This window comes from Lithobates pipiens, unplaced genomic scaffold (assembly GCF_037356315.1).
Source record: "Lithobates pipiens isolate NorthernLeopardFrog02 unplaced genomic scaffold, aLitPip1_a1.2 Scaffold_18, whole genome shotgun sequence".
NCBI classification, from domain to species: domain Eukaryota; kingdom Metazoa; phylum Chordata; class Amphibia; order Anura; family Ranidae; genus Lithobates; species Lithobates pipiens.
In genome coordinates, this window is record NW_027507758.1 from 252,434,723 (window position 1) to 252,447,784 (window position 13,062).

The 13,062-nt window shown below is 42.8% G+C and overlaps 1 protein-coding gene across 1 annotated transcript in view; it reads left to right on the forward strand.

Moving 5' to 3' along the window:
• Positions 1 to 13,062, forward strand: part of MTFR2 (mitochondrial fission regulator 2) — a 34,023-nt gene that overhangs the window by 5,755 nt on the left and 15,206 nt on the right. The window contains exons 3-4 of the mRNA XM_077486806.1: positions 1,256 to 1,354; positions 9,078 to 9,182. Coding sequence (XP_077342932.1) covers positions 1,256 to 1,354; positions 9,078 to 9,182 — 204 coding nt within the window. The remainder of the gene's footprint in view (positions 1 to 1,255; positions 1,355 to 9,077; positions 9,183 to 13,062) is intronic.

Sequence of the window (13,062 nt, forward strand, 5' to 3'; positions counted from 1 at the left end):
ACATCTGCTCCGCAGAGTGGAGCCCAAAGGCATCTCAGTGATACTGATTGGCCTCGGCGTCCTTGGTACGCCGACCTGTTACGCCTGTTGGCGGACGCTCCTTGGCGGTTACCGATGCGAGAAGACCTTCTGTCACAAGGCCCGATTCTCCATCCTGCTTTACTGTCGCTGGTTTTAACAGCATGGCTGTTGAAAGCTAGGTGCTAAGGAACTGAGGTCTGTCTGACTCTGTGATTTTCACTATGTTAAAGCGGTTCTGCACTCATAATAAAACATTTGCCCATTCTGTTGCCTCTAGACCATACATTTGATAATGCCACATGTTTTTTTTTTTTTTTTGATTCATCTACCTTTTGTAATCCGTAGTAGTTTATTTTCATCCCCTGCGGCGATGGGCGGTCTCTTGCGGGGATCAGCATCACTTCCTGCTGAAGCCTGCACTGTCTCCTGGGATCTCGTCCAAGTAATCCCAGGAGACATTGCGGCTAATGCACCCGACATCTCGCGAGATTTCGGCTAATACACTGTAATAGCCGAAATCACGCGAGATTTCGGCTGTAATAGCCGCAATGTCTCCTGGGATTACTTGGATGAGATCCCAGGAGACAGTGCGGGCTTCAGCAGGAAGTGATGCTGATCCCCGCAAGAGACCGCCCATCGCCGCAGGGGGTGAAAATAAACTACTACGGATTACAAAAGGTAGATGAATCAAAAAAAAAAACATGTGGCATTATCAAATGTATGGTCTAGAGGCAACAGAATGGGCAAATGTTTTATTATGAGTGCAGAACCGCTTTAAGGGCACAAAAATTTTCTTCTTGGAAGATATATCATCGTACGTGGAAGGCTTATATCTCCATGTGTGAGGAGATGGGGTGGCGTCTGCGCACCTATTCCGTTTCCAGGATCCGGCTGTTCCTACAGCAAGGCGTGGACCAGAATCTGGCCTTAAGCACCACCAAGGGCCAGATATCAGCCTTGGCTGTCTTTTTCTAACGACGCCTGGCATATCACTCTCTAGTGACCACCTTTGTACAAGGGGTCCGGAACCACCCCCTGGCCGAAACTTTAAAGTTCTGTTGTTTTTTACATGTATTACATGTTCTGCCTAGTCCTTTCCTGAAGGTGGCGTAATAACCCTATGGTCAAAATTACTGGAGCTGTGTCAATGAACTTTCAGAGAAAAGGCTTTTACGGTGAGTACAAAAATCTTAATTTTTTAACCTTAAGTAATATTTCTTCCCTTTTTTGACAGCTTGAGCCAATATGGGAAAGGTATATCGGCAGACGTAATTTTCTTCGCGCTCTAGCAAATCGCCTTCCTCCAGTGTTATTTCAAGGAATTCATATACAGGTATTTGTTATAATTTCATGTAATCCCTGGGTGCAGTTTGTTTAATCTAACACAGAATTTAGAACAATTTAGTAAGATTTCACTTTGTGTTAGACCCTAAAAGGGTGCATATGTTATTGAAATATTGGGATCAGATTCTTTTATATGTAATATGCTTTACAGTAGGAGGCCCTCAGCCCAGGAGGAGGATCTCATTTTACATTAATATATATATATATATATATATATATATATATATATATATATATATATATATATATATATATATATATATATATATAAAAAAAAAATTTAAGCCTTCAACTTTTTTAAATGTATTGGCTCACCTATGAAAGGTTTTATAAAAGAGATATATCTATTTATGTCATAACCTTTTATCAGAATATTTTTTTTTTTTTTTTTACACAGTAGCAGTAGAGAAGGTAAATAATAGTAGGGCTCTGTGCATGATACTGTAAAAAAAAAAAATAATTTGTCAGCATTAGGCTCCATTGACACTTGTACGACTTGTCATGCGACTTTGGACATTAGTCGCATCCTATGTTTTTCATTGACAACCGTTCAAAAATGTGCGACTTAAAAGATCCTGCACTACTTTAGTCTGACTTTCATGCAACTTGAGCGGCATAGACTGCAATATAAACCCTCAAAATCCGCATGAAAGTTGTATCAGAAGGTTATAAATGTGACAGTTATTAGAGGTCGACCAATATATTTGCCGTTTTTTTTAATTGGCATCGGCTGATTGTACTGATAAAAAAGCCGATTTAGAACTACAGCTGGACTTGCAAATGACTTCTGTAATAGAAGTCAATGCAAGTTGCCAAGACTTTCCTCCTCTCTGGGCAGTCTGCCAAGAAAAGAGCAGATACAATGTTTACACTTGAATGAATGAACTCAGTGTGTAGAGTTCTCAGGTTAAACCATTTTAAAGACTAAATCTTTTCTGACACTTGTTGCTTACAAGTAAAAATCCTGTATTTTCTGCCAGAAAATCACTTAGACCCCCCCAAAAATTATATATATATTTTTTAGCAGAGATCCTAGGGAATAAAATGGCGGTTGTTGCAATATTTTATGTCAAACGGCACTTGCGCAGAGGCCTTTCAAATGCATTTTTTTGGGGGGGAAAAATACGCGAATGATTTAAAAAAAAAAAAGCTAAAACGGTAAAGTTAGCCCTTTTTTTTTTTTTTTTTTTTTTTATCTAAATCATACATACAAGTAAACTGATTGGAGGTTTGTTTTGTTTAAATGTAAGAAATTTTCTGTATCACTTATGAAAGCTGCTTTCACACTGGAGCGGGCAGGTGTTGATGGTAAAACGCTGCTAGTTTTAGCGGCACTTTACCATAATTTTAGCGGTGCTATTCGGCTGCTAGTAGGGCGCATATAACCCAGCTAGCGGCCAAGGAAGAGGTTAAATGCGCCCGTGAAGCACCGCTGCCAAATCGCATTGCATGCGCTTTGGCAGTGGTTCCCATTAATATCAATGGGCAGGAGATGTGGAGGAGCGGCATACACCACTCCAAACGTGCTGCTTGCAGGACTTTTTTTAACATCCTGCCAGCGCATCGCCTCAGTGTGAAAGCACTCGGGCTCCCACACAGACTGCAGGCGAGCCGTTTTGCAGGCACTTTACAGGTGCTATTTTTAGCCCAAAAGTGCCTTAAAAAACGCCCCAGTGGGAAAGGTGTCTGTTAGATTTTATGAGATGAAGGGGGATTAAAAAAAAAATTAAATAAAAAAAATCGGCATCATATATCGGCCGCCATGATTTCTAAATATCGGCATCGGCCCGAGTAAAACCTATATCGGTCGACCTCTAACAGTTATGCATCAGTTGTCTATTATCATTGGTCAAAGCCAAAGTTGCATTCAAGTCGCACCCATCCAAAGTTGCACTCTAAAGTTGCACAAGTGTGAATGGAGTCTTGGGTCAAGATTTATCCTTATGTAATGAGAAAAGGTAAATATGTAAATCATCCATATATATGGCTGCATAATTATAACTTAAAAATGGAATAATGCAAAAACCTTCTCCAGCACAGGAAGATAAATAAGAGAATCTCTACAAAACACTATTTTTCTCAAGTCATCTTCCAGGACGGCACACCTGAGAGATGAGAGGCTCCTCCCTACAGGAAACACAATCAATCGACAGCTGTTTTAAGTCCCCACCCTTCCCCTTGATCCTCAGTTTTTGATTGTGTTTCTCCCTACACAGCGAAACTGTTTTTTTTTTTCCAAATGACCCGAAGCCTGGGGCTGGTGGTCTCCCCCTGGGAGCCGGACCACAAGCCTGGGAAGCCTCTGGGTCTGGTAGGATATTCTTGTCCTTCCTGGGGGGTTCCCCTATCTTTTCCTCAGGGCGGGCAGCAGAAATTGGAAGAGCCCCCCTGAGAGCTGAAGGACCCTGGGTACAGTGGTGTACCCAGAACTTCAGGGGCCATTATCCTGTCCCCCCCCTCCTTACCTGTACAGGTGGCTGTTCAGACGGGGGTGCTGGCCATCGGTTCTTTCCAGGGGGATCTTGTCCCCGACTCCTGGGTCCCCGGTAGCTCGCGTGGGCTGCCGGAGAGGGCGTGGCAACAAGCACCCGCGTCATTTTCAAACTTCGGGAAAATGGCAGCGGCGTTCTTACCCAGGAGGGAAGGCTGAGAGTCAGTAGGAGCAGGCGCCCACATCCTCCTTTCTCTAGAGCGAGGAGGCACCAGTTTACTACGGTGGATGTCTGCCTTAACCACCTCAGGTATGAAGATGGGAATGAGGAATGGAAGGCATTGCCCCCCCCCCATGTATATAGACTGACTGACTGACTGGTACAGTGCAGGACACAGCCTAACCTAGCACCTCCCTATGGGGACAGCAGTTGGGGGGGGGGAGCACTTTGGCGGCTATCCTCCTTGCGTGTGGACCATAAGGATGGAAAAGCAAGCCCGCTGGCTGTGGCAAAAAGAGGAAGACGACAACGGTGAGTACTTTACTTTCCTTTTGCCGTGGGAAATTAGCTGCAAAATCCCCAATTCCAGCCAGAGGGTTTCTGGGCATTTGAGATCTCACCTGGGGTCTGGATTCAAATAGCCCTTAAGCTTCTGCTAAAAACACCAGCTGCAGCCCCTCTTACATCAGAGAAGCTGTATGGTGGACAGGTGGTGCAGAGGAACGAGTGTGCCTAAACCACCTCAGATGAGAAAGGGGTAGGTAGGCCATTGCTCCCCCTTCCCCGTGTATATACTGACTGGTGCAGTGCAGAACTTGGGGTCGGGATACAAATAGCGCAGACGCCACTGCTAAAACCACCAGCCACAGCTCCCTCTTACAGCAGAGACACTGTGGTTATCGCAGCAGTAGGTTGCCAGCCTCTCCCTACATGCCCAGTTGTGGTACATTAGTAGGGATGAATATAGCGTACAGAGGGGACCTGGTAGATACAAAGTTACTTACAGGCCAGGTATACCACTGAACAGGTTATTAATTGGGCAGTGGTTGATGGATTCAGAAGCTCCCCTGGTCAGCAGGTGCACTAGGTTACCAGCCCTATTAGCCCAGCTGCTAGGAATCTGAAGTTGCTTCACAATGTTTAAAAGCTGACCTAACATTCAAGGATGGGCAGAGACCAAGCTACTGTGTGGCACAGTAGGGGTTCCCTTGTCACAGATCCTCCTTTTGGGGGTTGCCTGCTATAGTTAACTTTCATAAGCTCCAACCTCCCACTCCACCTTTACACTGTGTTTATATTATAGTGTAGGAGTTAAGAAGAAACTTTTTTTTTTTTATTGGTTTGGGCTACAATCCACTCAGTGGCAGATCTAAAGGCGATTCACCATAGATCGCTCCCTACATCCTTTTAATTGAGGATTTTCTGTGCAAACCTATGCAAGAGCTACATAATTGATTGTTTGAAGCCTGCAAATAGCTATTTACCTCCCAGGCTAAACTGGTAACCACCTCTTCTAGAGAGGTCTTAAATTGGTCTCTAGGGCTGGGCTCATTGAGACTTTAGTTGCTAATCAGCACCACCTGGATATGTGCTGGCTAGCGTTTGCTCAGTCTATGGAGGTAAGGTAGGACAACAACTACTACTAATAGTAGGGTGTCCAACCATTTTAGGATCTGTTCCTTCTCTGGTGGTGAAGGTTTAGTATCTACAGCCCAGGCTATGCCTATGAAATAAATTGCCTGTTGGTTATTTCATAAAGGGATAGACCATGACTCCTCATTGGCTGCACACCAGTAGACCTCAGTAGTGAAGGTTTGTGCTTGCTGGGATGTTTTTGTGGCACAGCAGAAATACACATTGAGATTTGTGACATCTCTGCTTAATAAGGACTATATTGCTGTACATCAGAAATGCACTGCACTGAAGCTTGTTTTCTGTCCTTTATATACTAAAGGTACTGCTTTGTTTGGCTACAGATCAGAAGAATACAACAGTGAAGGTGGTCTGTACTTTCTGGTTTTGTGTTGCGCAGCAGAAATGCACATCATTGAGTCTGGTGACATCTCTGCTCATAATGGTTATATTGCTGCACATCAGACATACACAAGATTGAGGTCTGTCTGTGGGGCTTTGTGTCCTGTTTTACTGCCTTGTTGGTTACTTATCAGAAAGGCAGCAGTGAAGTCTGATGGTCCTGATTTGCGTGGCGCTGTGCTGATTCAGACAGTGCTATTAACAGCAATGGCTGCCGAGTTTAAACATGCGATTTGACATGTTGAGTCGCATGACAAATCATTTCAATATGGATGTGCTATCTCTATTCATAGTGTTTTATTGTTGCACATCAGATTTATACAGCATTAAGGTCTGTGAGGTTTTGTGTCCTGTATTACTGCCTTATCAGAAAGGCAGCAGTGAAAATTGATGGTTCGAATTTGTTGGGCTACATAGTAGAAATACAAATTGATCCCCTGCCAGGTGTAGTACATATACTGCCTTTGGTAATCCATGTAGCACCACAAAGTGGTGTTGTGCTGATTTTAGCCATGCGATTTGACATGTTGAGTCGCAAGGCCAAATCGCTTCAATATGGATGTGCTATCTCTATTCAGAATTGTTATGTTGTTGCACATCAGACATATACAAGATTGAAGGTTGTCTGTCCTTTTATGTCTTGCATATACTGCCTTATTGGCTGCATATCAGAAAGGACACAGCAGTGAAGGTTGCTTGTCTTTTTCTGATTTTGTTTTTGCTGCTCAGCTGAGAGACACATTGAGGATGGTGGCCTCTCTGCTCAGTATTGGTATATTACTACAGATCAGACATACACAAAGATTGAATGTTTGTGTCCTGTATGTCCTATATTTACTGCCTTATCGTTTGTATATCAGGCTAAGCAGTGTTTCTCATGGATCTACCTTTCTGCATCTTAGGGATACACAGCAGGGGTTTGTTGGCTGCAATCCTCCAGGGAGTCACAGCATTGGGGACCCCTTACTTGTTCCACCTGAAAATTGCTATTTGTTTTTTTTTCCCTGCGACCTGTGTAATCTTGAGGTCTGTGGATCCAGGAATCAGGGACTGCTGGTGTCGCACAGACACAAATGGTACCCATTGGAAGCCATAGTATATGACTTCTCATGCGTCTTGCAGTCCCAAGTCGCAGGTTGGGTCGCACGGGTGTGGGAACCCTAAACTTATCTGTCCCTTCTGATTGAGGTTTTGCTACACAGCAGGAATACTCATCATGACGTTATTGTTTTATTTTGCAGCAGACCAGAAAGATTGCAGCTGTAAAGGCTGTCTGTCTTTTTCCTCAGTGTCTGCTTTTATGTTGTTGCACAGCAGAAATACTCAAGATTGAAGCTTGTTGGTGCTTTCTGTTTCAGAAAAACACAATGCTGCAGGTTGCTTGTGTCCTTTCTCAGTGTTGGTTCTATCTGAACTACACTACAGAAGTGCATGACAGAAAGGATTGTCTTGTGTTCCATATTTTTCCCTGTGGCATAGCAAAAATGCACAACACGGGAGTTGGTGTTCATATTAATCTTATAACTGTGGTGGTTTGTCAGAAATACACAACATAGAAGTTTGGGTCTTTCTGTCTTTATAGCCTTGTTTTGCTGTACATAGGTAAAGCACAACAGTAAAGGGGGTTCCTGTCCTTTCCGTATTTATATATCAGTTATGACCTAGCTAGCTGCACTAAAGAAATACGCAGCATTTAGGGTTTGCTTGAGTCTTAATGTTTTTACGTCTTGGCAGCACATCAGAAAACCAGACTATGAGGACTGTTTGTCTACGTTGAGGTTCAGATTTGGGTCTCTTCCCATATTTGATATATTGGTTTAGCTAGTCACACTCAGGCACACAACATTGTTGTCTATGCTTGTGTCCTTTCTGTCTAAATCTATTGTGCCGTGCCCACAATCTATGATCATTTTATTTGTGATATTAATAATGCATGTATCACCTTTTTGTATTTCAGCCTTCTTTTCCATGGAGGGGCCAGGAGTTCGGGCTGCAGCTGCCACATGTCAGAAAACCTTGACCACTTGCATTCAGGGATGCCAGAACCATTTCCTAGGGTTGAAGCCCTGTAGGGTTATGGGACACTGGAGGAAGGGGATAATGAATCGCCCTGTTTAGTAAGAACTTGGAGAGTTCTGTTCAGAGGAGTATTAGGGCCTAAGGATGAAGTATAAAGATGTATACCCAATCGAATAGGTTTCGGCTCGGTGCATGGCCTTCATTTTGCCCTTTTAGCAAAACTAGACATAGCAATATGGGTAGTCTACTCCTGCTAGGGACTTTAATCTCCTGAAGAAGGCTCTCAGGCGTAAGTAAGGACATAGATTGGGCGTGCCTTAAACCCAGGGTTCAAGCTTCTGTTAATCTATTTCCCTTAAGTAGGCTTCCCTTTGGTCTTTTGCTGACATAAAGATAAAAAGGAAGCAGTTTTATTTCCCTCAACAGGATAGTGTTAAGACAGGCCCTCTTATTGATTAATGTAGTGTCCTTGTCTTACACAGGTCTCTTATTTATCTTATTAGTGGTTCTAAGTAGCACCTACAGGCATAATAGGCCATGGTTGTTAGATGTGTGAGATAGGCAACATTGCTAACCTACAAGTTTAACATGTTTTCTGATTCCATTTTTAAGAGCCCATTTCACCTAGATACTGCATCTGAAGCGAAAAAGGCAGGAACATCTGTGGAGCAGACCTGCAGATCAGCCGCATGATCCAGCTAAGATGCCTTCATCAAGCATATGAGCGTATGGAATGGAGGTAAAGCTCACTGCAGAGCCAAGGTTCGCCAAGAGGGTTTTGCAGTGGCCCCACCCTAAGGTAGGCCTGAGGTACTTGTTTATCCTCTCAGGTGTGCCGTCCTGGAAGATGACTTGAGAAAAGTACCGGTAACTGTCTTTCTGGGAAATCTTCCAGGACGGCAGGCCTACTTCCCGCCCGTTGGAGGAGGGAAAATTCTAGAACACTAGAAGGTGAGTACCTATGAGGAATGATTTCCCTTGTGAACCTGGTTCAGGAGTTACTTCTCTACAAACTGAGGATCAAGGGGAAGGGTGGGGACTTAAAACAGCTGTCGATTGATTGTGTTTCCTGTAGGGAGGAGCCTCTCATCTCTCAGGTGTGCCGTCCTGGAAGATTTCCCAGAAAGACAGTTACCGGTAAGTAACTGGTACTTTTTTTTTTTTTTTTTCAAACATATAATCTAACCCAGAGAATTAACCCTGCTGTACCTCCTGTTTCTAATATAGGATCTACAATTACTCGAACGCAAAGACTATGGCTGGACTCGCAGTGTGGTTCGAATCATTGGAACTTTACTGCCATTGGAACCCTGCCCTAGACCACATTTCCAGGTTTGTCATTTACACAGAATAAAGCAATGCAAATAAAATTTAGCCTGTCGTTTTAAATTTTTAACCGAAAAATAAATTCAGATGCTGCCTAAAATGGAGCCTTTCAGCTACTTTTAAGCTGTATTGTAATTGAATATTATTAAAAATTACCTTTCCTTTTCAATCTGCTGCACTGTAATTTTCTGCAATATTCATTGCAGTATGGCAACATGGAGGCGTTCTGAATGAATGAATGAATGAAATACTTATATAGCGCACAATGCGAACTGAATCGCCTCTAGGCGCTGTGGTTTGAACAGTTGGTGTTCAAAACGCCTCCAGAAAAGTTATTTTCTGTTTGTATGTTTGGCTTACTAATTTTCCCCACTAGTCTGCACTAATATACAAGTAAAATTTTTGATGTCCTCCCCAACAAATAAGTAATTTTGGTGAAATGCTTCTAAAAGGTTAATAACTTGTAAACGGATGCAGACCTTGCATCTTTCCTCATTAAAACACTGCAAGTGCATCAGCTGATCCATAATGAAAAAGCCACTTCCATTCAGATTCGGTATCCAAAAGACCTAGAAGAACTGGGTAGGAACCTGCAACAAAGTTGGGTTTACTTCCTCTGATTCCCTGCAAAGGTAAAGCATAATGGACTACTATGCATCGCATAGTAGTCCATTATGTGTCACTTACCTGACACTGGAGCCAGCGAAGTCACCGCTGTCCCCTGTAGTTCCGAGTGTCCATCTTCTTGGTGGGTCTCGCTGCTCCGTCTCTGTGATAGCCTTACCTGTAGGTCAAAGTGGTTTGTAAGGGTTTACAACCACTTTAACATCCTTGTAATATACAGGTCCTTCTCAAAAAATTAGCATATTGTGATAAAGTTCATTATTTTCTGTAATGTACTGATAAACATTAGACTTTCATATATTTTAGATTCATTACACACAACTGAAGTAGTTCAAGCCTTTTCTTGTTTTAATATTGATGATTTTGGCATACAGCTCATGAAAACCCAAAATTCCTATCTCAAAAAATTAGCATATCATGAAAAGGTTCTCTAAACAAGCTATTAACCTAATCATCTGAATCAACTAATTAACTCTAAACACCTGCAAAAGATTCCTGAGGCTTTTAAAAACTCCCAGCCTGGTTCATTACTCAAAACCGCAATCATGGGTAAGACTGCCGACCTGACTGCTGTCCAGAAGGCCATCATTGACACCCTCAAGCAAGAGGGTAAGACACAGAAAGAAATTTCTGAACGAATAGGCTGTTCCCAGAGTGCTGTATCAAGGCACCTCAGTGGGAAGTCTGTGGGAAGGAAAAAGTGTGGCAGAAAACGCTGCACAACGAGAAGAGGTGACCGGACCCTGAAGAAGATTGTGGAGAAGGACCGATTCCAGACCATGGAGGACCTGCGGAAGCAGTGGATTGAGTCTGGAGTAGAAACATCCAGAGCCACCGTGAACAGGCATCTGCAGGAAATGGGCTACAGGTGCCGCATTCCCCAGGTCAAGCCACTTTTGAACCAGAAACAGCGGCAGAAGCGCCTGACCTGGGCTACAGAGAAGCAGCACTGGACTGTTGCTCAGTGGTCCAAAGTACTTTTTTTGGATTAAAGCAAATTTTGCATGTCATTTGGAAATCAAGGAAGACTAGGGAGAGGGAAATGCCAAAATGCCTGAGGTCCAGTGTCAAGTACCGACAGTCAGTGATGGTCTGGGGTGCCATGTCAGCTGCTGGTGTTGGTTCTCTGTGTTTTATCAAGGGCAGGGTCAATGCAGCTAGCTATCAGGAGATTTTGGAGCACTTCATGCTTCCATCTGCTGAAAAGCTTTATGGAGATGAAGATTTCATTTTTCAGCATGACCTGGCACCTGCTCACAGTGCCAAAACCACTGGTAAATGGTTTACTGACCATGGTATTACTGTGCTCAATTGGCCTGCCAACTCTCCTGACCTGAACCCCATAGAGAATCTGTGGGATATTGGGAAGAGAAAGTTGAGAGACGCAAGACCCAACACTCTGGATGAGCTTAAGGCCGCTATCGAAGCATCCTGGGCCTCCATAACACCTCAGCAGTGCCACAGGCTGGTTGCCTCCATGCCACGCCGCATTGAAGCAGTCATTTCTGCAAAAGGATTCCCGACCAAGTATTGAGTGCATAACTGAACATAATTATTTGAAGGTTGACTTTTTTTGTATTAAAAACGCTTTTCTTTTATTGGTCGGATGAAATATGCTAATTTTTTTAGATAGGATTTTTGGGTTTTCAGGAGCTGTATGCCAAAATCATCAATATTAAAACAACAAAAGGCTTGAACTACTTCAGTTGTGTGTAATGAATCTAAAATATATGAAAGTCTAATGTTTATCAGTACATTACAGAAAATAATGAACTTTATCACAATATGCAAATTTTTTGAGAAGGACCTGTACATTGATCTCCTGGAGGGGATTGTTTTTTTTTCTCAGCAATAATAGAGTTACTCTTTAACCACTTTAGCCCCGGAAGAATTTACCTCCTTCCTGACCAGAGCACTTTTTGCGATTCAGCACGGCTTCACTTTAACTGACAATTGCGCGGTCGTGCGACGTTGTACCCAAACAAAATTGACGTCCTTTTTTTCCCACAAATGGAGCTTTCTTTTGGTGGTATTTAATCACCCCTGTGGTTTTTAGTTTTTTGCGCTATAAACAAAAAAAGAGCGACGATTTTGAAAAAAACACATTATTTTTTACTTTTTGCTATAATATCCCCCAAAAATATATAAAAAAACATTTTTTTTTTCCTCAGTTTAGGCCGATACGTATTCTTCTACATATTTTTGGTGAATGCACTGATTCCTGTGTAAATGACACTGGCAGTGTAGGGGTTAAGCGTGTCCTAGGGGCGTGTTGCTAACGGTGGGGGGCATGGCTATGTTTTACAGATCACTGATCTCTGCTCCAATCACGGAGCAGAGATCAGTGTCACTTGTTGCTAGGCAGAACGGGGAGATGCTGTTTACATCGGCATCTCCCCGTGAGACGATCGCGCGTATACCGGCGATCGAGTCAGCGGGATCCGCAACCGGACTCACGGAGCTTCCCACGGGCGAGCAAAAGCGCCCCCTGTCGCCTCTTAAAGCGCAACGTACAGGTACGTGATTTTGCCTGCACCTGCCCTTCTGCCGACGTATATCAGCGTGATGGTTTATGGCCGTGACCTGCTGATCAGCTGTGTCAAATCATAGCCTAGAGCTCTGTGTTGGTAAACAATACAGAGGGAGCAATTGTATTGTTTTGTTCTCCCTGCTAAGCAGAGAAAATAAATAAAATTGATCTGTATTACAAAGCAGCACACAGTAAACACATTAACACTTGCTGGGCACACAAACCCCTTGATCTCCCCTAGATGTTAACCCCTTCCTAGCCAGTGTTTTTAGTACAGTGGCAGTGTATATTTTAGCACTGATCACTGTATTGGTTTTACTGGTGATGTTGGTGTTAGATTTGCCCTATCACAGTGCTGCTAGAAGTCTCTGCAAGTACTGGTGTATATAAAAAAAAAATTCCAGTATATGCCCCATATTCTGTAGACTATATACTATAACTTTCATGCAAACCAATTTACTATACATTTATGTGTTTTTTGTTTTTGTTTTTTTTTCCAAAAATGTATGCCTTTTTTTTCTTTTTTTTTTTTTCTTTCTTTCTTTATTTATATAATAAAAAAAAAATGCAGTGGTGATCAAATACCGCACATTTGGGTATAATGTTGCATGACCATGCAATTGTCTGTTGGTTAGTGCAGTATTAAAAAAAAAATGGCCTGGTCATGAAGGGGGTAAAACCTTCCAGAGCCAAAGTGGTTAAACATAAATATCATGTGCAGACTTCACAAGA